This window comes from Crocodylus siamensis, chromosome 6, assembly GCF_052110815.1.
Source record: "Crocodylus siamensis isolate JL-2025a chromosome 6, ASM5211081v1, whole genome shotgun sequence".
Taxonomy (NCBI): domain Eukaryota; kingdom Metazoa; phylum Chordata; order Crocodylia; family Crocodylidae; genus Crocodylus; species Crocodylus siamensis.
The window spans coordinates 44,509,385-44,532,434 of NC_143400.1; the positions used below are offsets into that span (position 1 = coordinate 44,509,385).

Below are 23,050 nucleotides of genomic sequence, written 5' to 3' on the forward strand. Positions count from 1 at the left end.
AGGAAAGAGTGCTGGTTCAGATGACCCCAACCAGATGCCTATCTAACCCCCATTTGAAGACCCCCAGAGTAGGGGACAGCACCACCTCCCTTGGGAGCCATTCCAGATTTTGACCACTCTAACTGTGAAGACGTTCCTCCTAATGTCCAGTCTAAATCTGCTCTCTGTTAGATTATGATCATTATTTCTTGTGACCCCCAGGGGTGCCTTGGTGAGTAGAGCCTCACCAATTCCCTTCTGTGCCCCCATGATGAATTTATAGGCAGCCACAAGGTCACCTCTCAACCTTCTCTTGGGGAGGCTGAAGAGGTCCAGGTGCCCTAGTCTCTCCTCATAGGGCTTGGCCTGCAAGCCCTTAACCATACGAGTGGCCCTTCTCTGGACCCTCTCCAGGTTATCCACATCCCTCTTGACATGTGGCACCCAAAACTGGATGCAGTATCCCAACTGTGGTCTGACCAGCACCCGATAGAGGGGAAGTATCACCTCCTTGGTTCTGTTTGTCATGCATCTACTGATACATGATAAAGTGCAGTTAGCTTTTCTGATGACTTCATCACACTGACGACTCATGGTTATCTTGGAGTCCACTAGGACTCCAAGACCCCTTTCTGCTTCTGTGCTACTGAGCAGGTCATTTCCTAGGCAGTAGGTGTGCTGGACATTTTTCCTTCCTAGGTGCAGCACTTTGCATTTCTCCTTGTTAAATTCCATTCTATTGTTTTTGGCCCATTTGTCTAACCTGTCCAGGTGTGCCTGCAGTTGTTCCCTGCCCTCCAGTGTGTCCACTTCTCCCCACAGTTTTGTATCATCCACGAACTTGGACAGAATACACTTCACTCCCTTGTCCAAGTCACTGATGAAGACATTGAAGAGTATCGGTCCAAGGACTGAGCCCTGTGGGACCCCACTGCCCACTCCCTTCCAGGTCGATACCGACCCATCCACTACCACTCTCTGGGTACAGCCCTCTAGCCAATTTGCCACCCACCAGACTGTGTAATCATCCAAGTCACAGCCTCTTAACTTGTTCACCAGTATGGAGTGGGATACTATATTGAAGGTCTTCCTGAAGTCTAAGTAAACAATATCAACCCCTACTCCTGTATCGAGGTGTTTTGTAACCTGGTCATAAAAAGAAACTAGATTAGTCAGGCATGATCTACTCGCTACGAACCCGTGCTGGTTTCCCCTCACCATAATTTTTCCTGCTGGGCTCTCACATATGTAAGCCTTAATAATCTTTTCAAAGACTTTATCAAGCATGGAGGTGAGACTGACTGGCCTATAGTTGCCTGGATCCTCCTTCCTTCCCTTCTTGAAAACAGGGACCACAATGGACCTTTTCCAGTCCTCCAGGACCTGTCCTGTGCACCACAAGTGCTCAAATATTCTTGCCAGTGGCTGTACAATGACATCAGCCAGTGACTTCAGTACTCTCAGATGGAGCTCATCTAGGCCTGCCGACTTAAATACATCCAGTCCTTCCAATTGACTCTGCAACATCTCAGGGTCAACGCTTGGTAGTCCGGTGCCCAGATGTTGCTCTACAATCTCCTTGTGAGACTTGTTTTGCCCCTCATTTAGGAACACTGAGGCAAAGAACTCATTGAGGAGTACAGCCTTGTCCTCCCTGTCTGTCACCAATTGCCCATACAGTAGTGGTCTTATTCTACCCTGGGCCTTCCTTTTACTCCCTATATATCTGAAAAATAATTTTTTGTTATCCTTAACGTGGGGTGCCATCCTCAGCTCCATGGTAGCTTTGGCCTTTCTAATTGCTTCCCTACAACTGCAAGCTGAGGAGGTATACTCCTCTTTATTAAGCTTTCCTTGTTTCCACTGCTTATATGCCCCCCTTTTTGCCTTTAGGCTGCTCTGGATTTCTCTGGTCAGCCAAGGAAGCCTCTTGGCCCCTTTCCCCATTTTCCCCTGCATCGGGATCGTCTCCCTCTGTGCCTGAAGGATCATTTCCTTAAAGCACAACCACCCTTCCTGGCCTCCCATCTCGCCAAATCTCTTACTCTGCAGTGCTTCACTGACTAAACACCTGAGTTTGCTGAAGTTAGCCTTCCTAAAGTCTAGCACTTCCACCCTACTCGTTACCTTCCCCACTCTGCACCTTATGATGATTTCTATTATGTGGTGGTCACTGTCGCCCAGGTGACCACTGATCTGTAGGTCCCCTACCATGTCATTCCCTGTTGCCTAATACCAGGTCCAGTAAGGCATTCCCCCTAGTAGGACCATGTACCTCTTGCATCAGGTGGAGGTCCTGTACACAGGATAGGAACCTGCGTGAACGGTGGGAATTTGCTGTCTCCATCTCCCAGGAGATGTCAGGGTAGTTTAGGTCCCCCATGACCACTGCCTCCCTAGTCTTTATGGTTTCCAAGAGCTGCCTCAGGAGTTCCAAATCTAGTTCTTCCCCTTGGTGTGGGGGTCTGTAGCAGGCACCTACCACCAAATCCCTTTCTTCTTGATCTCCATGTATCCTAACCCACAATCCTTCTACTTTGTCCTCCTGATTCCATTGTGATAAGGGTCGATGTATAACACTCTTTGACATAGACCGCAACCCCTCCCCTCTCTTCTCCACTCTATCCTTTCTGTACAGCTTATAGTCCTCAATGTGTACCACCCAGTCGTGGGTAGAGTCCCACCAGGTTTCTGTTAACCCCACTAAGTCATAAGTGTTTTCTGCAAGCAGGAGTGCTAGTTTATCCTGCTTGCTCCCCATGCTCCTAGCATTAGTGTATAGGCACTTGAGCCCTGTGACTGGTGCCTTTGTTGCCCCCAGTTCTGATGCCCTCCTATTCATCCTCCTATTTTTCCCTGTCCTCAGAAGAAAGCAGATTTTCTTCTTTGTGGTCCTTCTGCTCATTTACTTGATCACACTTACAGGCAACATCAGCATCATCTCTATCATATGGACTGACCATTGCCTCCATACCCCCATGTATTTCCTCCTCAGCAACTTGTCCTTCTTGGACATCCTTTTCACAATGGTAATTGTGCCCTAGGGCGTGTGTAGACAAAACAAGGGCTGTAAATTGAAGCTGTGGGTTTTTAAACCACTGATGTAATTTAGGATCTAGTAAAGCCCCATGTTGTGCACACACCCCACACTTACCTGCCTCTCCAGTGACAGAGAGGTGAGAGCAAGCTGCCAGTAAGTGGAGCGGTCCCTGGGCTGCAGGGTTGGGGGCTCGTGCTTCCCTTGATGACAGCATCAGGGCCCCCAGGTGGTACCCACCTGCAGGCACCCAGTTTAGGTGGTCCCATGGTACACCACAGACATAGAGGGAAGCACCAGGCTCCCGCACAGCTCAGGCAGGCAGGTAGGCTCTGGAGGAGGAAATTAAAAAACAGGCTCACTGTTTTTCTTGAGCAGAGCCTGCCTTCCTGGGCTGCTGCCAGGCTGCCTGCAGGGCTTCCTGCAGAGCTGCAGAGTTACACGGAGCCTGGTGCTGCGCTCCATGGCTGTGGGGGCAGCAAACAAAAACTCCCCAAGTCATTTATGGTGCATTATTCTGCCAAATTTCCTACAGTGGCTGAAATTAATGCACAACACACCACTAAGGCATGCAAACACCAACACCATTAAAGTGGTGCAAAAGCATTTAACCCACTTCTAAGTGTCGTGCACACATGCCCCTCGTTTCATCTACACACAGTCCAAGATGTTGTCTAATCTTTTGGCACAGAAGAAAAGCATCTCCTTTTCTGGATTCATCACCCAGACCTACTTCTATTTCTTCCTGGGGACTCTGGAGTTTATCCTCCTGGCAGTCATGTCCTTTGACTGGTACATAGCCATCTGCAACCCAATCCAATGCACTGTCATCATGGACAGCCATGTCTGCTTCCTTATGGTGCTGGGTTGCTGGGCGAGCACCTTCCTCTCTGTCCTCTTCCCCACCATTGTGGTGTCCAAGCTGCCCTACTTTGGCTATGCCATCAACCATTTCTTCTGCAACATTGCCCCCTTGTTGCAAGTGGCCTGCATTGACACCAGCTTGATTGAGCACATCAATTTCCTCCTGTCCTCCCTTGTGGTGCTCAGCTCCTTGATGCTCACAGCAGTGTCTTACAGCTACATTATCTCCACCATCATGAAAATCCTTTCTGGGCAGGGGCAGCAGAAAGCCTTCTCCACTTGTGCTTCTCACATCACTGTGGTCACCGTTGCCTATGGGAGCTCCATCTTCATGTATGTCCAGCTCAATCAAAGCTACTCCCTTGTCTGTGACAAGGTGGAAGCTGTCTTGACCACAATAGCGACACCTCTCCTCAACCCCTTCATATACAGCCTGAGGAATGAGAAGGTCAAAAAAGTCCTGAAGAAGGCTCTGATTAGGATATTTTCAAATTCCTGATTTTGTTTGCTTCTTAAGAGAAGGAAGATGGAAACAAACACAGGGCAGTTTTTCTCTGTCCAAGGACATTTTGGCTCTTAACCATTGTCATGTCTTTTTCAATAATAAAGGCAAATTAAGTAAATGCTGGTTGCTGGTGCATTATTACGATCTCAAACAAGTATTCTTGCAGCAGAAACCATGCTTCTGATTTAAACTGAATGGAACTTAGGGAAGGTGCATGTTTTTTATTCTCCTTTTGAAATGAAAATTGGGAGGCATGAATGCCTTGTGCTTCCCGAGGCTGTGGGGGGCATGGCGATTGCCCACAGGCAGCGGTGGTGTTGTCAGCAATGGGGGCATGGTAGTGGCTAGTGAGTTCCACCTGCAGGCGGCCACAGTGGTGTCAGTGGTAGGGAGGAGAGGGGATAAGTGGTAACCACCTGCATGTGCCTCTGGCTCTGGTGGCAGTGGCCAGTCCCAAGGGGGCGCACCGCCATTTTCTGGGAGTGCATGTGCACCCACTTGCACCCCCTATGTATCGTCAATGTTCGAAGGCATAAATTAACCCACTGTCTCAGAGCTGGCAATCATTTCATCTTGCACTCATGACCCACCACATTTAAAAGGATCAAGGCATTTCTCACAGTAACAGCATTTTGGAGGATCTGGGCACTGTGTTAGAAAATCTGAGAGCATCAAGCTGTCCCTGCAGGTCTTCTGTTTTTATTACCATGTTAAGGTCTTTCCTTTCCATGTTCTTTGTAATCCCAGTCTTAAGATTTGATATTTAGAGGACTTTTCCTCTTCTTTTTCTGCCACGAACAAGATACATTTTTAATGCTGATTTTTGGACAGAGTAATAATAATAGTATTCCTAGTTTAAAGTAGAGATACTCTGACACATGGAGATATTGTCAATAACCATAGGGTAGAGATTCCCAGAGACAAATATGGAGATAGCTGCATGGAGGAAAATAAGATGTGATTGCGGTTTTGGTACTGAAAAAAACTTGGTATTTCTGCATTTATTTTTTTTCAATGTCACAAGCTTTATCTATGTTCTTGAGCTATTCACTAGTCCATGTTCATGCCTTAGTTCTCCATTTTTTAAAATGGAAATAGCCATATTTCCCTGCCTCAGAAGGGAACATGTTTCACTGTTTGCTTGTTATGGTAATGAGGTGGTGAGGCAAGGGTGACTTTCGGACCAGATGTTAGCTCCAGCACACCCATCTCTGAGCAAACTGCCTGCCTTGCTTGCCTGTCACACCTTGTTGTTAATTGATTAGGATATTAAAAAGGTGGGAGGCTGCCCTTTGAATGCCCCAGTTATAATGAGACAATGTTTACACACTCCAACCACCCCTTAGATGTCCCATGCTTCGCAGATGTTATGCTCTTATAGTAAACCTCCCCAGCTCACAGCTGGGCTGAATCCAAACCATCGTAAGGTCTCTAGCATACCACCCCCTCTCACAGGAGCCTCCTTCACTCAGCCCTCTAGGCCACATACACACTGCTGTACTTCCATGGAGATCATTAGGCTTGTCTTCTCATACTTCAAGCAGCCCTAGTCCAGCCTGTTGGGCCTCTCCCATGGCCTTCATCTGAGTGGCAACTGCCTGATTCACCTAACTCTGGGCTAACTCTGCCCTGGCCCCTTGCCAGGCCTCTATGCCCCTTCGTGGGCCAACACTCCACCCCTTCCTTTGGGGCCTGGGGCCAAATTCCCCCTTGGACTCAGCCACTTCCTCAGAAGCTTAGCTGGCTCTACAACTCTGCCCTTTCCCTTGCAAGGCTCGGGGTTCCCCTCCTTACAGGCTCAGGGACTTTCTAAAGACTGCCTGGCCCAACTCACCAGTCATCCATCCCTAGAGGCTCAGGCACTTCAAGAAGCTTACGTGGCATAATTGCTACCACACAATCTCTCAACCCACCAGATGGTGGGGGCTGGTGTTTAGGCACCCCAACCTGCCTTACACTTTATGTAGAGGTTGCCACGCCACCAGCAGTCCCACCAGGCCTCCCTATGCTATCAGGGTGCAGTTTTAGGTCTTGCCCAGCATGAGGAGCCACCAGGGCTTCCCCATAGCTCCTTCCCTTACTGCCAGGTGTTCTGGGAGCAACTCAGCCTGATGTTCCCTCCTTGGCTGCTCAACCCAGATTGCTGCCTCTCTGGCTGATGTTGGAAAATGGCTGCCACAATTAGCCACCTGGTGGCAGCCTGATCCAGCCCTTAAAATGACCAAGCACTAAAGCTGCTCTGTCACAGGTGGCACATCATTACTATGGATAAAGAGAACTCTTGTTGACACTAATATGGAGTATTGTAAGTTCCCTTTCTACATTTAAAAATGTGTTTATATGCTCCAAACATATCCCAGGTCTAAACAATGCTGTCATGGTATGTATATGCATACATACAAGCACAACAAGTATGCCTGGGAGATCCAAAGGTTTGTACATAAATTAGGTTCACAGACTTCATTGACTTAGGACTAGATCCCTTTTTCCATCCAGTATGCATCTGAAGGGTTATCTAATTCAACCATACTCAAGTCTCTAAAAATAATACATGAATGTCTTGCTTCTGCAACATGACATTATCTTAACTTTAAGATTAGCTTCTTCTTGTTTGCTCTATGGTTTTTAGTTGTACTTTGTTTTTCTAACTCTCTTAGGTCCAATAGGAAATTAAAATGTAATTGTGCTATAAATGGGAGCTATTTATTTCCTAAAATAGCATGGTGATATTGAGGACCTCAGATAGAGAAAGCACAAATAAAGAAGTCTTAACAGGATCTGATTTTTCTGGGGGGAAAAAGTGTTTTCCCTGGCCTTTGCAAGTTGGGGGGGGGGGGGCAGACAAACAGACAGACATAGATTAGATAGATTTTGAGATCTTCAAAGATACCAAACCGATTTGAATACTATCACCCCAACAAAAATAGGGCAAATTGGGACTTCAAAAGCACTTCAAGGCTTTGAAAATCCTCCATCTTTTATACCTCATGTAAGACAGACCATGTAAATACAGCAGGGGTGAGCAATGGCGAATCCAGCCCACAGCCAGACTCCATTTCCCAGCAGACCCTGACCCCATGGCCCCTAGCCAGTCTCCATGGAGACCATGGGATTATGTCTGGGTGACAGCGTGGGGCTGAGTTACTCTGACCAGCACAGGAGTTACATAGAACATAGTTCTTATATAGTGAAGCTCACTTGTAGGACTTGTTGCCCCAGGAAGTTGGAGATCTCATAGATTTCATAGACATTAGTGCTGGAAGGGACCTCAGATCATCGAGTTCAGCCCCCCACCAAAAGGGCAGGAAGTCAGCTGGGGTCATAGGATCCCAGCAAGATAAGCATCCAATTTACTCTTGGAGGTGTTCAATGTAGGTGCTTCAACCACCTCTAATGGCAGGCTGTTCCAGACCTTGGAGGCTCGGACAGTAAATGCATTCTTCCTTAAGTCCAGCCTGAAATGATCTTGCAGTAGTTTATAACCGTTTGACCTCATCTTCCCTTGGGGCGTTCTGGTGAACAAACATTCCCCCTGATACTGACTGTCACCCCTCATAAACTTATAGATGGCCATCATTTCACCCCTGAGCCTGCACTTTTCCCGGCTAAAGAGCTCCATGGCTCTCAGCCTGTCATCGTAAGGTCTGTTTTCCAGACGTCTGATCACGTGCATGGCTCTTCTCTGGACTCTCTCAAGCTTCTCCACATCCTTTTTGAATTGTGGAGCCCAAAACTGGACGCAGTACTCCAGCTGCAGCCTCCCCTATGCCGAGTACAAGGGGAGAATGACGTCCCGGGATTTGCTTGAGAAGCATCTATGAAGGCAAGCCAGTGTTTTGATCACTTTACTAGCTGCAGCATCACATTTAAGGCTCATGTTCATCTTGTGGTTAATGATGACCCCCATGTCTCTTTCTTCCGTAGTGCTAGCCAGTGTAGCACTGCCAAGCCTATAAGGATGGTGCAGGTTTTTCCTCCCAAGGTGGAGAACCTTGCATTATTCAGTGTTAAACACCATCAGGTTCTCATCCACTCATTTGCTGAGCCTGTCCAGGTCAGCTTGGATTGCCTGCCTGTCTTCAGGTGTGGATGCTTTGCCCCAAAGTTTGGTGTCATCGGTGAACTTGGCCAGTCTACTTCTGACTCCAATGTCCACATCATTAATGAAGTTGTTGTACAATCTGGGTCCAAGGACAGAGCCTTGGGGGACACCACTGGTCACAGGGCACCATGACGATTGACTTCCATCAATTACCACCCTCTGGGTCCAACCGCGGAGCCAATTTCCCAGCCAGTGGATCATGGTGGACCCAAGGCCACAATTGGCCAGTTTTGCCAAGAGGTGATCATGGGATACCATATCAAAGGCTTTTTTGAAGTCAAGATATATGACATCAATCTCTTCTCCTTTGTCCAGGTGATAGGTCACCTGGTTGTAGAAGGAAATGATATTGGTCAAGCAAGACCTACCCACAACAAACCTATGCTGGCTACCCCTCAGGATGGTGGCATCAGCCAGTCCATTAAGGATGGCCTCTTTAATAAACTTTTCTAAGATATTACTTGGGATAGAGGTCAGGCTGATGGGCCTGTTGTTAGCTGGATCCACCTTCCTCCCTTTCTTGAAGATAGGCACCACATTGGCCTTCTTCCAGTCTTCGGGCACTTCACCAGAGCACCAGGAGGTCTCAAAGATCTGTGCCAGAGGCTGGGTTATGATGCTCATCAGCTCCTTGAGTACCCTGGACTGTAGATTGTCAGGCCCGCCTGACTTGAAGGTGTCCAGCCTCTCAAGGTGTTCCTTTACGAGGACAGCATTAATGGAGGGCAAGGAATCTCCCTCACCCAGGCCTTCCTCTCCCGTAATGGCCAGGGGCACCCTGTGGGACTGATGAAAAACCTATGCAAAGTACCCATTTGGTAGGTTGGCTTTTTCCGGGGCATCAGTTGTCAGTTGGCCAATCTGGTTCACCAGGGGTCCAATGTTGCCCTTGCTTTTCCTTCGGCTCTCCACATAACTGAAAAAGGACTTTTTATTGTCCTTGATGCTCACAGGTAATTGGAGTTCAGTTGCAACCTTGGCTTTCCTGGTTTGCTCCCTGGGGGGTCTCTGGGGGGCTTTGGGGGAGCGGGTGCACAGCAGGCTTTCACCCGCGTGTCTCTTGCCATTCCCAGAGAGGCAGACAGTAAAACCAGGTATAAAAAAGGACACGTGCATGGGGAATAGGGCCATCGGGAACTATTAAATAAAGTTAGGGCTGTTTTCTCTTGCATCCCTAAACCCAAAGATGTGTGATGCTGAGGATGTATGGCCAGGGAATGGTCACACTAGACATGCCCTGTTCATTTATTCATCCGCTGAAGCATCCAAGGTATGCCATGTTCAGGGGCAGTGTATGGAAAACTGATCTGACCCAGGATGGCATGGCTTATGTTCCCAAGACTGAACTAGGATGTGATCTTTATTTTAAGTTTGCAGGTAGAATGTCTTAAAAGAAGAAGATTTTTTTTCATGTTTGTTTTCAACCAGAACCTTATTATAATCTGTAAGATTTTTCTAGGTATTTTAATCTGTCAAGGTGGCACCAGCTGTTGGCCAAAGTAGGTACACCTTGCCATCATAAAAGACAGAGTGAGTGAAGAGAAGACATTTTTTTTCCTGAGGACAGTGAGACAGTTAGACTGGAGTGAAGCCATGCTTTTGTGCCATTCTTTTCAGGATGACAGTGCTCAACAATTAATTGAAGGAAAAGGTAACTTCATAAGCTACAGATAAAGTGTGAAATCGTGTATGTCAGGGGAGGGTGGGGGGACAGCATGGGTAGGGGCAGGGGAAGTATTTTCTATAGAAGAGAAAGAAATGAAGAAATATAGTGAGAAAAATGCAGTTATTGCTGGGGGAAAAAACTGGCTCACATTTTGTTCAAACAAACCTGCTTTTGCACAACCACATTATGCTGACAGTCTGGTAACAACTACCTCATTGAGGATGCGCAGTGCAAATGGGTCAGGATTGCAGAATGGGGGTGGTTCTATCTCAAATTCCTTTACCTGAAGTCTGAACTTCCCATTCAATTTCCTCATGCACATATGAGAGATCTCATCTGTGAATCATAACTGGGATGTCTTTGATCCTGGGACTATTCCTAAGCTGTTTATACTTACGTTATTTGCAAAGACCCATTTATGCTTCTTGCTGTGAAATATGCACTGATTACAACTCCCTTTTCACAAATCCTTAAACCCTTAGGCTGAGATTTTCAGAGAAACCTAAGAAATGTGAATGACCAAATCAATGAACATTAAGGAAACAATTTCTCCAGATACCCATGAAAATTCTCCCATTTTCTGGTCTCCCGTCTCAGTGTCTTTCACTTCCCATACTAGGACTTTTTCCTGTATCCTGAGACCATCACTGGACACATCTCCAATCAAATGTGGGGTTATCTAAGAAATAATTCTCACATTGCTGTCATCACCACTGCCTCTGAGTCACTTCCAGTCTCACACAGGTACTCTGCAGTAATGGAAGAGTGATGTTGTAGCTGTGATGGTCTACAAATAATGTGAGAGTCAAGGGTTTCTTAGGATGGTGTCTTTTATTGAACCAACTATGTAGATGGGATAAAATCAGACAAGCTTTTGAATGAAAGACATTCTTCGCAGGTCTCAGATTACCTCCATTGTTAAGTGGTGGATTTTGATCTCTTCCGTGTTACTGTAGTATAAGAGTGATGTTGTAGCCATATCTATTGTAGAGAAGAGAAAGGATCCAAATTTCCCAAATCCTTAAATAATGTCCTAGCCACTTCCTTCCTTCTTTGAAAGGGCAAGGTCTTGTACTGCAAATATACGAAAGGTTGGGGAGGAGGGAAGATATTGTATTAAGATTTGAGCAATCAAGGTTCAACTCCTCTTTTATACATTCCCTGCACAACTTGGTTCAAATTGCTTAGTTTGCCTGTGCCTGAGTTACCACCTATACAGTCACAGTTGATGTCTCCTGTTATTCTGGAAGATGTTTGTTATAGATATCAATATTTTTTTTTAATCTATAGACAATCACAGATCTTATTAAAGCTTGTTGGTGTGTGAAACAACTCTATCCGAACAAATAAGTCCTTTAATAGAGCGGGACGGACTGGGCTGAGGGGTTTGATGGTGTGCAATTGTGTGCATGTCTTTGTGACAGAGTAACAAGAGCGGAGGGAGAAAGAAGGAGCTGTAGGCACAGACTTGAGAAGGACTGAGCCTCTTGAAGCAGAAGTGTTGTGGGAAAGTCTGGATTGGAAATGATGTCCAATGAACCCTCTTACAGCTGTCTTGTCCCTACTGTAATTGTGAAAGCAGAGCTCTGTGTGCAGCCTGAAAATAGATGGGATTGTACCTGATAAATGCCTGACTTGTGTAATTGATTCATCTTCCTGTTAAAAACAGCCCATCAAACTCACACAATTTAGCTAACAACTCAGGCCAGGGGTTCAAACTTTATTTGGCTTCTCTGGGAACCTTCACTGCTGCCAAGTTCTCTCTGTTATGTCACAGGCCAGATCTATGGAAGTGCCTTTTCTTGCAGGAACGCAGCAGTACCCCTCAAATAGTTGGAGGGCACTCTAGTGATCCTCAGGATATTTTGTCATTCAAAATTCAGTGAGATCAGCAGCAGGTAAATATCAAGCCTTTATGCTTGGTGATTATAAGAGAAAGAGAGGGTGAAAGAAAACAGTTTTATTTAGGAATCTGCTGTGCCCTTCATCCTTACTGTTGTTCTATAGAGAACAATAGACATGAAAACCCAAAGAACAACAAAACAGCACGAAAAGGAATCCATCAACTACTATATACTGCACCAGCCTCTTTATTTCTGTCTATTTATGGTGCTTGTACACGTGATGAAGATTTAGTTCTCCCTAAATTGAAACGTTGGGTTTTTAATTGGTGGTTTTTTAATCATGCCATTTAAAAACCCACCATGTTTATTTAGGGACTTCTGTGATGTCACATGATGTCACATTGTGTCTTGGCCCCCTGTCAGCTCACCCACTTCTCTCAGCACCCCACAGTCTCCATCATAATAAAGAAGAAGAGGTGAGTGGCCCGATCATTTCCACCATCCCCAGAAGCTACCTGCCCCCAGTAAGCTACTGGCAGGCCAAGCATTCCCTGAGCTTTGGGGGACTCCAGTCTTTCCTCCACAGTGGGGGAGCTGTCCCGATGTAACCTGCCTCCAAGACCCAGCTTGGGCAGTCCTGGGGAGTGCCACCACCATGGTAGTACCAATGGGCCCCTTGCTGCTCAGGGGTTGTGTACAGGCAGGATTGACTGGGGAAAAAAAAGAAAAAAGCGGTGAGGAGCCTGATCTGTTTTCTTTTTTTCCTCCCAGACTTTGCCTGCCTGCCTGAGCTGCACAGGGCCCTGTGCTTCTGTCCACAGCAGCAGTGCCCCCCAGGCACAACTCACGCTCTAGCACCATGCATGGGCAGTCCTGGGTGGCACTGCGGCCGCGGAGGGAAGCACCGGTCCCGGTGCAGGTCAGGCAGGCAGGCATGCTCCACGATATAAAAACAAAAAAAGATCAGGCTCCTTGCCACTTCTGCACAGTGGAGCCTGCATGCATGAGCTGCCACTGGGTGGCACAGCCCCTTACCTTCGCAGGTCCCAGTGCTTCCCTCAATGGTAGTTGCACCCTCCCACGATCACCCAGGTGGGGTGTTAGACGGCAGGTGCCACCTGGGAAGTTCAGGGGTCCTCCACAACATAGGGACCGTTCAGCCCACCAGCAGCTGCCCCCCCATCCCACCTTGGGAAAGAGACAGATAGGCTCCAGAGCCCCATTCACCTTCCCTGCTGACTTCCCACCACCTGGGAAGGGGCTGGCTTGCCGTAAGGCAGAGCAGCAAAGCAGCAGGAGGGTGGCTGGGTGTGCTGGCAGCGGGGCTGGTGTAGGGCATGCTGGAAACCTGCCGAGCCTGAGCTTCCCAAAACACATCTGAGCTTCCAGCACCCCGTACACCATTCCACTTTTTTATGTAGCAAACTAAAACACCTCAGATGAGTTTTACCTTGCTCTGTAACAAAGTCATTTAAAGCAAACTACGATTCCAAATGTGTACATCGTCATGAAATTACAGCAGAATATGCCACCAAACTTGAAAACAGCAATGCAATGAAAGTAGTGCAAAAGGGCATTTAAGCCACTTTAAAGGCCAATTTTGTTGCATGCACAAGCACCATTAGCCTCAAATGGGGAATAAAGCATGATTTCAATGGTACCTAATTCTGTCTCACAAGGGTTCACAACATTAAATTGGAACCTAGCAAAAACAGTGGTCAAAAGATACCTGTTATGGTCACCTCACATGATCTCCTGCAGAATATGGACACTTATTTAAAGTGACAGGGACTGTGGTGAAGACTCTCTTATTTTCATTGTTTTTCTTTCTACAGGGAAAACTGAACTCATCAATGGAGGGAACAAATGAAACTGTTGTGTCTGAGTTCATTCTGCTGGGGCTTTTCACCATTGAAGACCACCTGCAGGCGTTCATCTTTCTCCTTTTTATCATGTACTTGGTTACACTCCTGGGCAACACACTGGTCATTTTCATAGTGTGGGTGGATCACAGGCTTCATACACCCATGTATTTCTTCATCAGTAACTTCTCCTTCCTGGAGATCTTGTTCACCTCCGTTACGAATCCCAAGATGCTGCTGAACTTCATTACAGACAGAAAAACCATCAGTTTCCCCATGTGCATGGCCCAGTCCTACTTCTACTTTGCTGTTGGGGCAATAGAGTTTGCCATCCTTGCGGTCATGTCCTTTGATCGCTATGTTGCCATCTGCTGCCCCTTGCAATATGCCACCATCATGAGGCCAAGACTCTGTGTCCAGCTTGTCCTTGGCTCCTGGGTGGGAGGTTTCTCAGTGATCAGCCTGCATATGGTCATGATATCAAAGTTGAGGTTCTGTGGGCCCAATGTAATAAACCATTTCTTTTGTGACAGCACACCACTTTTCCAGCTCTCATGTGTGGACATCCACCTTATTCAGAAGATGGATGCTACGTTGCTGTCCACCATTATGTTTAGCTCATTATGCTTAACTATGGTCTCATATTCTTGTATTCTTTTCTCCATACTGAGGATCCCATCAATTGTGGGGAGGAAGAAGGCCTTTGCCACTTGCACTTCCCACCTCACAGTGGTCTCATTAGCCTATGGCAGCTGTATTTTCATGTATGCCAGGCCAGTCACTGGTTATGCCTTGGATCTCAACAAAGGGGTGGCAGTGCTGAACACCATATTGACCCCTTTCTTGAACCCTTTCATCTATACCTTCCAGAACAGGGCTGTCAAGCTTGCCCTCAAAAATGCCTTTAGTGGCAGAATTGCAAATCTGTCCCCCAAATCATGACTTTCATGGTCTTTTATGCAGAGACAACAAAAAGTAAAGAGTAGACTATCAAAGAGTCTTGGTCAAGCTGTTAACATGTAGCTCATGCACTGTTTGGTAAATCTGCTTTTAGGAAAAAGATTAAAGATTCAGCTTAAATCTAAAATAATAAAATAAACATAATTAATTTTCTCTCCTTTTTTTTTTTTATTCAAAGACCTGCAGGGAGTAAATATTTTATTTACTTTGGGAAAATATTTTTATGGCTGCATATTGGGGAGCAGAAATGTCTAAAAATTGCAAATAGTGACTATAATATGTGAAATAACACCTTTCTAGTAAATGCACTATTACAAATAAATAAACTTTGTTTCGGAGGAAAAAAGTTCTAAGCTACTTCTTAATGCAGTGACACACATTATCTGCTAAAACAGAGAAGTCTTAATAAGTTATCACCTGGAAATTAACTGGAGAAACTCAAGAGATACCTGCCCCGGAAGTGTTGAGAAACCTCTCTCTCTCTCTTAATAACTAGTATTTTGAAAGGAGAAATCAGGTTTGAAATAGAGCAGCCAAAATATCATAATTCACATGCTCTACTTTGGTTCTGAGGCACTAAAGCAGTAACATATAGGAACACCTGCTCTAACCCGTCAGGCAGCCATCTTGGCTGCCATCTTGGGACTTGAAATCTCACCCCATCACGTGTTTTTTGATGTCACAAACCCCTCCCCCCCTATATTGTGTGTGACATTACAAACCCTGCCCCCCATCCTGGTGACATGACATGTGGCATTTCATAGATTTCATAGGTATCATAGACATTAGGGGCTGGAAGGGACCTTAAGTGATCTTCGGGTCCAGTTCCCCCACCACAGATGGGAAGTCAACTGGGATCAAGTGACCCCAGCAAGAAATAAATCCAGCTGTTTTTTTAAGGAGTCCAGAGGAGGTGCTTGCACCTCTGGGGGGAGTTTGTTCCAGACCCTGGACACATGCACCATAAAGAACTTTTTTCTAAATTGGCCTTCCTGGAGTTTATGGCCCTTAGACCTTGCTATCCCTTCAGGAGCTCTCATAAACAGGTGTTCTCCCAGGTCTCATGTACCCCTCTTATGAAGTTGTAGGCTGCCACCAAGTCCCCCCCCACCAGCCTTCACTTCTTGAGGCTGAAGAGTCCCAAGTCCCTCAGCCGCTTCTCATGAGGCCTTCCCTCCAGGCCTTGGATCATACGAGTAGCTGTCCTCTGGACTCTCTCAAGCTTCTCCACGTCCTTCCTGAAATGGAGGGCCCAATACTGGTTGCAGTACTCCAGCTGCAGTCTCACCAGGGCTGAGTAAAGCGGGAGAATGACTTCCCTAGTTTTGCTTGAGATGCATCAGTGGATGCACGCCAGAGTTTGGTTAGCTTTGCCTGCCACTGCATCACATTGGTGGCTCATATTCATCTGGTGGTCAATCAAGACCCCCAAGTCCCTTTCAGTCATGATGCTAGCAAGTGTAGCACTGCTGAGCCTGTAAGTGTGCTGAGGGTTCAAATATATGGGGGGAGAGGGGTTAATGAAAATGGGGTAAAAATGAAAACACACACACACATTTTTAAACAGCAACAGCTTTATTTTCACAGAATAAGCTGGGTGTTTTATGTAGACAAAGTGTTCATTAGATTTATAGCAAGAAATACATGCCTGGGTATGTTGAAATATGTTTTGAGCCTGCCCAGGCATCTGGAAAGTGTTATATTTACTTTTAACAAACTGCATCACCATCCTATCATAGTGTACTAATTGTTGGAATAATACAATTTTAAAATCTGTTCAAATGAAAGTCTCTTGCTATGGTGGTGCAGGAAAAACACACAGTGGTATCTGCAGGCAACAGACCAGGGATCTTGTAACTGTTTAATCTGAAAAGCAATGTTCTTGTTTAAAAAGAACATAATACTTCAAGGAAAGAGAGCGCTGTCTGTGGGGGTCGCCATGTGAGTCAGAAACCTCCCTACAGTTCTGATCCATCAAGTAAACTGCCAGCCAGTGTTCTTTGAGTTGATTATGTGGGTATGTGTTGACCACCAAGTTCAGGGGTCTTTGAGACAGCCAGGTCTTAGGAAGACAGTCACAGTGGAATACATCTAATAATGTTTTTGGTGTAAGGGTCTGAGGATAAAATCCTGGTGATCTGTGTCCATCTTCAGATGTAGTCAAACAGGATTTGTCTCCTTTGATTTATTTCTATGACAGTGTCAAAGACCCCATACACAATCATGTTAACTGTGGTGAGCAAAGCCCTGACAAAGCATATTTCTGCTCTCAGGTTCCCAGTTTTAATCAGTGAATAATGATCAATACATTCCTGGTCAGGAGACAGGTCAAAGGTAAGTAAGGTGAACCCCAGCGCAGACTCCTCATGGTTGATTAGCAGGGACCGGTCTTTCATATGTTTACCAGCTCTCTGTACCAGCTGCATGTATTCTCTCACACTGTTACCATTCTCAAAATCTGGTTGTAGGAGTTTTGTCGGGGTTTCTTCTCCATTTATGTAACAGGCCACAGAATTAATATTGTAATCTTTAAAGTGAAAGAGATTCTTAGTATTAATCCCACTACAGGGTTACCATATTTCCAGCATGAAAAAAAGAGGACACCTGGGAGGGGGAGGAGAGAGGGGCATATGATTAGGAGGGGCAGTGATATGCCCATGCCTTGCCTCTGACCCTCACTGCTAAGCCCCTGCCCCCCCCGAGCCCTGTCAGCCCCTGTCACTCCTGACCTGCAGCCCCTGGCCTGCCCCTCAGCCCTGCTGGTGCCCATCACTTTGAACCCACAGCCTCTGGCTGCCAGCCCTGCTTGTGCCCCTCAATCCTGACCCACAGAACCCTGCCCCCCAGCTCTGCTGCCCAAATAGCTCCCACATCACGTGTGCATGAGCCCCCCCTTGCACGCATGCACGCACGCACGTGCACATGCGCACACACGCGCGCACACACAAAGTCTCTTTAAACGGCTTGCCCGGGCCACACAAGGAGCATGTGACTCCTGACAGCCAATCACCTTGCTCGCTACTCCCATCCCCAAGCAGCCAGCCAGGGAGAGCATAAAAGCCAGACATTTGCTCTTATTTTAAAAATTCACAGGGGGCCAAAAAAGAGGACAGGCCCAGGAAAATCCAGAACTATGGTAACCCTACACTAAAGGCATTGTTATCCTTGAACTTGATGATGACAAATTTGGGCAGCTGTCTGAAAACTAGATTCTCATGATTACTGACTCGTCTGCAAGTAGGACTACTAAATCCTTTCATACCCACATGGTCTATGGGATATTTAGCATTGGCCATAAGCAAGGCCTCCACATGGTGCAGCTGGACACCTGGAGCTACCCTCACTTTTTTCACAAAAAGTGAGGTAGCTGTGATTTGTAGTTTACACTGGCCAGCTGCTGAGGCACCCATCAAGATAAAGGCATCTTTATTGTATGTCAGTTTAATTTTCATGTCCATGCCATTCAGCAAAACTTTTTATCTTGAAAAACAAATCGCTATGGAGATGGCTGAACAACTCTGCTTTTTTGCTTTTGTCTGTCAGGTTTGCCCATCTCCTAAATCTGTGATTATTGCAATCCCATGTGACCACTTTGTGATGTCCAAGATTATCTTTGTAAAACTGGCCAGCAGAAAATTGGGTGCTGAGGGTGTCATCACTATAGTTGTGGTGATGAAGGCTCAGTAAGACTAACAGTTATTGCTCTGGCTTATGAGATGATCTCCTAGAGTGATATCCAGCTGGCTTTAGACAGAGGCCAGCAGGTAATTCACCAGACCCACAGCTGCCCCAGCATCAAGATCATCTCTGCTATCTTTTACAATCTTGCAGCAAAGGTACAGAAGCGTGTAATCTTTGCCATTCCCTGCAATGAAAAAGTCTAGTGGGGCAGACTCGGTAATAGCTGATAGTGGGGGGTTGTCAACATACAGGCTTTTTTCAATGCTGCTCTGTATAGGGGCTATTTGAAACAAATCCAGTACTTTCTTCAGGCCCTCAGTGAACAAAGGCCATGGCGATTAAAATATACTTCTGTTTCTCCAGGAGAGAGCCCCTTCTTTCTCCCAGGCTGCTTCTTGGTCTTTAGTATATGGCTGGCCCATTGACTTAACCTCTCTGTTTTAAGGGATTGGGGAGTGTCCTGTATGGCAGAAGCATGGTGTATCTCTCTTTTTTTTAAGGATCCTTCTCTGAATATACATGAGGCCAGACCCCTCCTGCTCCGTCACCTTTCCCACCTTATCAGAACAGTGCAGAAGATGTGATCGATCACATCTTTGGAAATGTTTTGAGCCACATTTTAAACCCACTCCCATTTTCAAAAGTGTAATTGCTTTCCTAAAGAGGCTGCGAAATATGCCCCTACGCTAACCCTGTACATCACAGGCACCCCCTGACGTCTGGGAAGACCATGCCTGGCCTGGGCTTTATAATAATTTATGTACAAGTTAGGGTTCCCATAGGTTTTTATCATCACTGTTGTGCTTTTACTTATTCCAAAATCCCAAAGTCTTCCAGGGGCATAGCTAAAATTTAACAATCACCTTACCAAAGCAAAATGAGATGTTCTTGTTCTAATCCATCTTTATTTCTATGTGGATTGTGTTGATGTGGTGCTACCTCATGGGGACCTAATGCAGTTGTCATATGTAATGGTGACAAACTCATTTTTGCTCTCACAGACAAAGACCTCAGCAAAGCCCCTTGAGACAGGATTGGCTATGTGTTCCATAGGTAGGTCTGATATGGACTTCTCGAGTTTCATCATGGTCCCTGGTCCTGTTTTAGGGGTCTTGGAATCCATCTCACACTCCTAAATCTCATTCATCTGCCCCGATTGCCTTAGCACGTCTCAGACAAACAGAAGGCCCACTTGGGAAAGCAGATAGACTGCTGGATGGGCTTGCAGCCTAGGCCCCACCCCTCTACTCACTCCAGTTGGTCCAGCACCATTCTTAGGGAGGTCTGAGGCCTCTGAAACCCCACTCACTGACTGAGGGGGGTGGATTGTTAGAGGAGTCACAACCCCATACTACCTGATAAGCCACACCTGTCCCTGGTAGACTTAGGGGGTCTAGAAGCATGTGGAATGGGGGCAGGGTTTGGGACTGTTGGGCAACCCCTCTGATGTCATGCATTATGTGATGGGGTGGGGAATTCTGGAGCCAGTGTTGTGGTCTGGGGCCTGATAGGTCATGACTGTACCATGTGGTCTAAGGCAAGTCTTGCAGCATGAGGGGTGGGCTTTGGGCCCTGAATGGGCTGTCCTTTTGATGTCATGGACCATGTGATGGTGGTGTCAGATAACATGTGACAGGGTCAGGGTGGGTTTTTTTGGTGTCATGTATCACATGACAAGGGGCAGGGGTGAGGTTTTGATGTCACATGCCATGTGACTGGGAGCCTGGGTGAAGTTTCTGATGCCATGCATCATTTGACTGAGGGCAGGGGCAAGGTTTCTGATGTTATGCATCATGTGACTCAGAGCTGGGCCAAGTTTTGGACATCATGCATCATGTGACTGGGGGCAGGAGGTGGTGTTTGTGATATCGTGAACCATGTGACCAGGGGCAGGGTTGGGGGAGGGGTTTGTGATGTCACTCACCATATAAGGGTAAGGGCATGGGGTTTTTGATGTTAAAAATCATGTAGTAGGGCAGGATTTCTGATCCCAAGATGGCTGCCAAAATGGCCAAAGTGCGCGCTTAGTTAACCTGTCTGAAGCTGCCAGAGCCAAAGCTGGATCAAATACCTGCCTACTCACACAGGCCTACAAGAAAGGTATAATTTCACATATTATATTCAGTATTTGCAATTCTTAGACCGGGGCGGGCAAAATATGGCCCACAGGCCAGACATGGCCAGCCAGGCCATTCTATCTGGCCTACAGAACACTTTAAACACTTAGTAAATTAATATTTATTTGCTCCCAGCTGCCTGTCAAAGCTGACAGAAGGCAAGGGCAGTATGACTCAGAGGGAGCCCTCAGCAGGCTTGCAGGCTTGAGCAACCCTGCCCCACCCACCCCCAGCTAGTTCCCTGCTTTCCTGCTCCTGCTCTGCTCCAGCAATGTGCGTCTGTGGCTCCTGGATGCGTTACCTGACCGGGAGCACAGGACCATGCTGGTACAGAGTGTGTGTGTGTAGGTAGGGAGGAACTACGTGTGTGTGCAGGCTCAGGGGCAGAATGTGTGCAGGCAAGCTCAGGGGTAGTGTGTGTGTGTGTGTGTGTGTGTATGGGGGTTCAGGGGCAGAGTGTGTGTGTGTTCATAGGGTGAGTCCCACACTCCCCCCACCATAGACATGCACCCATACACACCCTCACACTTCCATACAAAAACCCCAGCCATGCTACCCCCACACATTTCCCCCCCACAAACTCCATGCCCACCCACACACCCACATGCTCCCTCACCCTACATACCCACACACCCAAAGAACCCCCCCCAAAAAACCTATACTCACCCCTACAGGGCCCGTAACTATGGTTACAGTTGCAGTGGGGTGCAGCCACCAGTAACCCCCCTTCCCCTTCCTGCTCCCCTTCCTCTCCTGTTCCCTGCCACCTGCCCTCCCTGCCAGCTGTTGTTGGGTGGGGGCTGATGTCCCCTGGCTCCAAGGAGAAGACATGGGGGGAGCAGACCACTCCATCACTTCTGTTATGGCAGCACTCCAGTCCCCATTGTCCCCCTCTGCCTCCAAGAATCAGGAGAGGGAGCCCCTTAGTCCCCACTGTCTTGGCAGTGCTCTTCTGTCTGTCCTTGTCTGTCTCAGGCACTCTGCCATGACAGCCAATTGGAGTGTGAATACAGTGTTATGGACAGACAGACTTAGGATTTTATAAGATTTGAATTTTAGATTTAAGCTGAATCACTAATCCTTTTCTGAAAAACAGATTTATGGAACACTGCACGAGCTACATGTTGACAACTTGACTCAGGCTCTTTGACAATCAATTTGACCCATGCTGTTTATCTCTGCATACAAAACAATGTAAGTCATAACTTGGGGGACAGGTTTGCAATTCTGCCACTAATGGCATCTTTGAGGGCGAGCTTGACAGTTTTGTTCCTGAAGGTATAGATGAAAGGATTCAAGAAAGGAGTCAATATGGTGTTCAGCACAGCCACCCCTTTGTTGAGATCCAAGGCATAACCAGGGACTGGCCTGGCATACATGAAAATGCAGCTGCCATAGGTTAGTGAGACCACTGTGAGATGGGATGTGCAGGTGGCAAAGGCCTTCTTCCTCCCCACGATTGATGGGATCCTCAGTATGGAAAAGAGAATGCAAGAATACGAGACCATGGTTACACACAATGAGCTAAACACAATGGTGGACATCAGCATGGAATCTAGCTTCTCAATAAGGTGGGTGCCCACACATGAGATCTGGAAGAGTGGTGTGCTGTCACAAAAGAAATGGTTGATCACACTGGGTCCACAGAACCTCAGCTTGGAGATCAGGACCATGTGCAGGCTGATCACTGAGAAACCTCCCACCCAGGAGCCAAGGACAAGCTGGACACAGAGTCTTGGCCTCATGATGGTGGCATATTGCAACGGGCAGCAGATGGCAACATAACGATCAAAGGACATGACCACAAGGGCAGCAAACTCTGTTGCTCCAACAGCAAAGTAGAAGTAGGATTGAGCCATGCATGTGGGGAAAGAGATATTTTTTCTGCCTGTGATGAAGTTCAACAGCATCTTGGGATTTGTAACAGAGGTAAACAAGATCTCCAGGAAGGAGAAGTTACTGATGAAGAAATACATGGGTGTGTGAAGCCTGTGATCCACCCACACTATGAAAATGACCAGTGTGTTGCCCAGGAGTGTAACCAAGTACATGATAAAAAGGAGGAGAAAGATGAACGCCTGCAGGTGGCCTTCAATAGTGAAAAGCCCCAGCAGAATGAACTCAGACACAACAGTTTCATTTGTTCCCTCCATTGATGAGTTCAGTTTTCCCTGTAGAAAGAAAAACAATGAAAATAAGAGAGTCTTCACCACAGTCCCTGTCACTTTAAACAAATGTCCACATTCTGCAGGAGATCATGAGTGGTGACCATAACAGGTGTCTTTTGACCACTGTTTTTGCTAGGTTCCAGTTTACTGTTGTGGACCCTTGTGAAATAGAATTAGGTACCATTGGAATCATGCTTTATTCCCCATTTGAGGCTAATGGTGCTTGTGCATGTAACAAAATTGGCCTTTAAAGTGGCTTACATAC

At 46.8% G+C, this 23,050-nt stretch overlaps 3 protein-coding genes across 3 annotated transcripts; 2 read left to right on the forward strand and 1 right to left on the reverse strand.

Annotated features, from left to right (window-relative positions):
* The first annotated feature begins 2,248 nt into the window (after positions 1-2,248).
* Positions 2,249-4,379, forward strand: LOC149862479 (olfactory receptor 6M1-like). Its single transcript, XM_090053931.1, has 3 exons — positions 2,249-2,277; positions 2,846-3,014; positions 3,678-4,379. The coding sequence occupies exons 1-3, from the start codon at positions 2,249-2,251 to the stop codon at positions 4,377-4,379; spliced, it is 900 nt and encodes a 299-aa protein (XP_089910057.1).
* Positions 4,380-13,850: 9,471 nt separating this feature from the next.
* Positions 13,851-14,801, forward strand: LOC149862480 (olfactory receptor 6E1-like). Its single transcript, XM_090052792.1, has one exon. The coding sequence runs from the start codon at positions 13,851-13,853 to the stop codon at positions 14,799-14,801; it is 951 nt and encodes a 316-aa protein (XP_089908918.1).
* A 7,015-nt stretch (positions 14,802-21,816) lies between these two features.
* LOC149862481 (olfactory receptor 6E1-like) lies at positions 21,817-22,770 on the reverse strand. The gene has a single exon (XM_090053933.1). The coding sequence runs from the start codon at positions 22,768-22,770 to the stop codon at positions 21,817-21,819; it is 954 nt and encodes a 317-aa protein (XP_089910059.1).
* Between the last annotated feature and the right edge of the window lie 280 nt (positions 22,771-23,050).

What these genes read in the sequence shown, in the direction of transcription:
- LOC149862479 (XM_090053931.1), top strand. Translation starts at nt 2,249, where the DNA reads ATGTACCTCTTGCATCAGGTGGAGGTCCT. An exon ending in TTGCATCAGGTGGAGGTCCT is followed by an intron (nt 2,278 to 2,845) that starts GTACACAGGATA and finishes CCCTGTCCTCAG; the next exon opens with AAGAAAGCAGATTTTCTTCT. An exon ending in TCCTTTTCACAATGGTAATT is followed by an intron (nt 3,015 to 3,677) that starts GTGCCCTAGGGC and finishes ATCTACACACAG; the next exon opens with TCCAAGATGTTGTCTAATCT.
- LOC149862480 (XM_090052792.1), top strand. Translation starts at nt 13,851, where the DNA reads ATGGAGGGAACAAATGAAACTGTTGTGTCTGAGTTCATTCTGCTGGGG.
- LOC149862481 (XM_090053933.1), bottom strand. Translation starts at nt 22,770, where the DNA reads ATGGAGGGAACAAATGAAACTGTTGTGTCTGAGTTCATTCTGCTGGGG.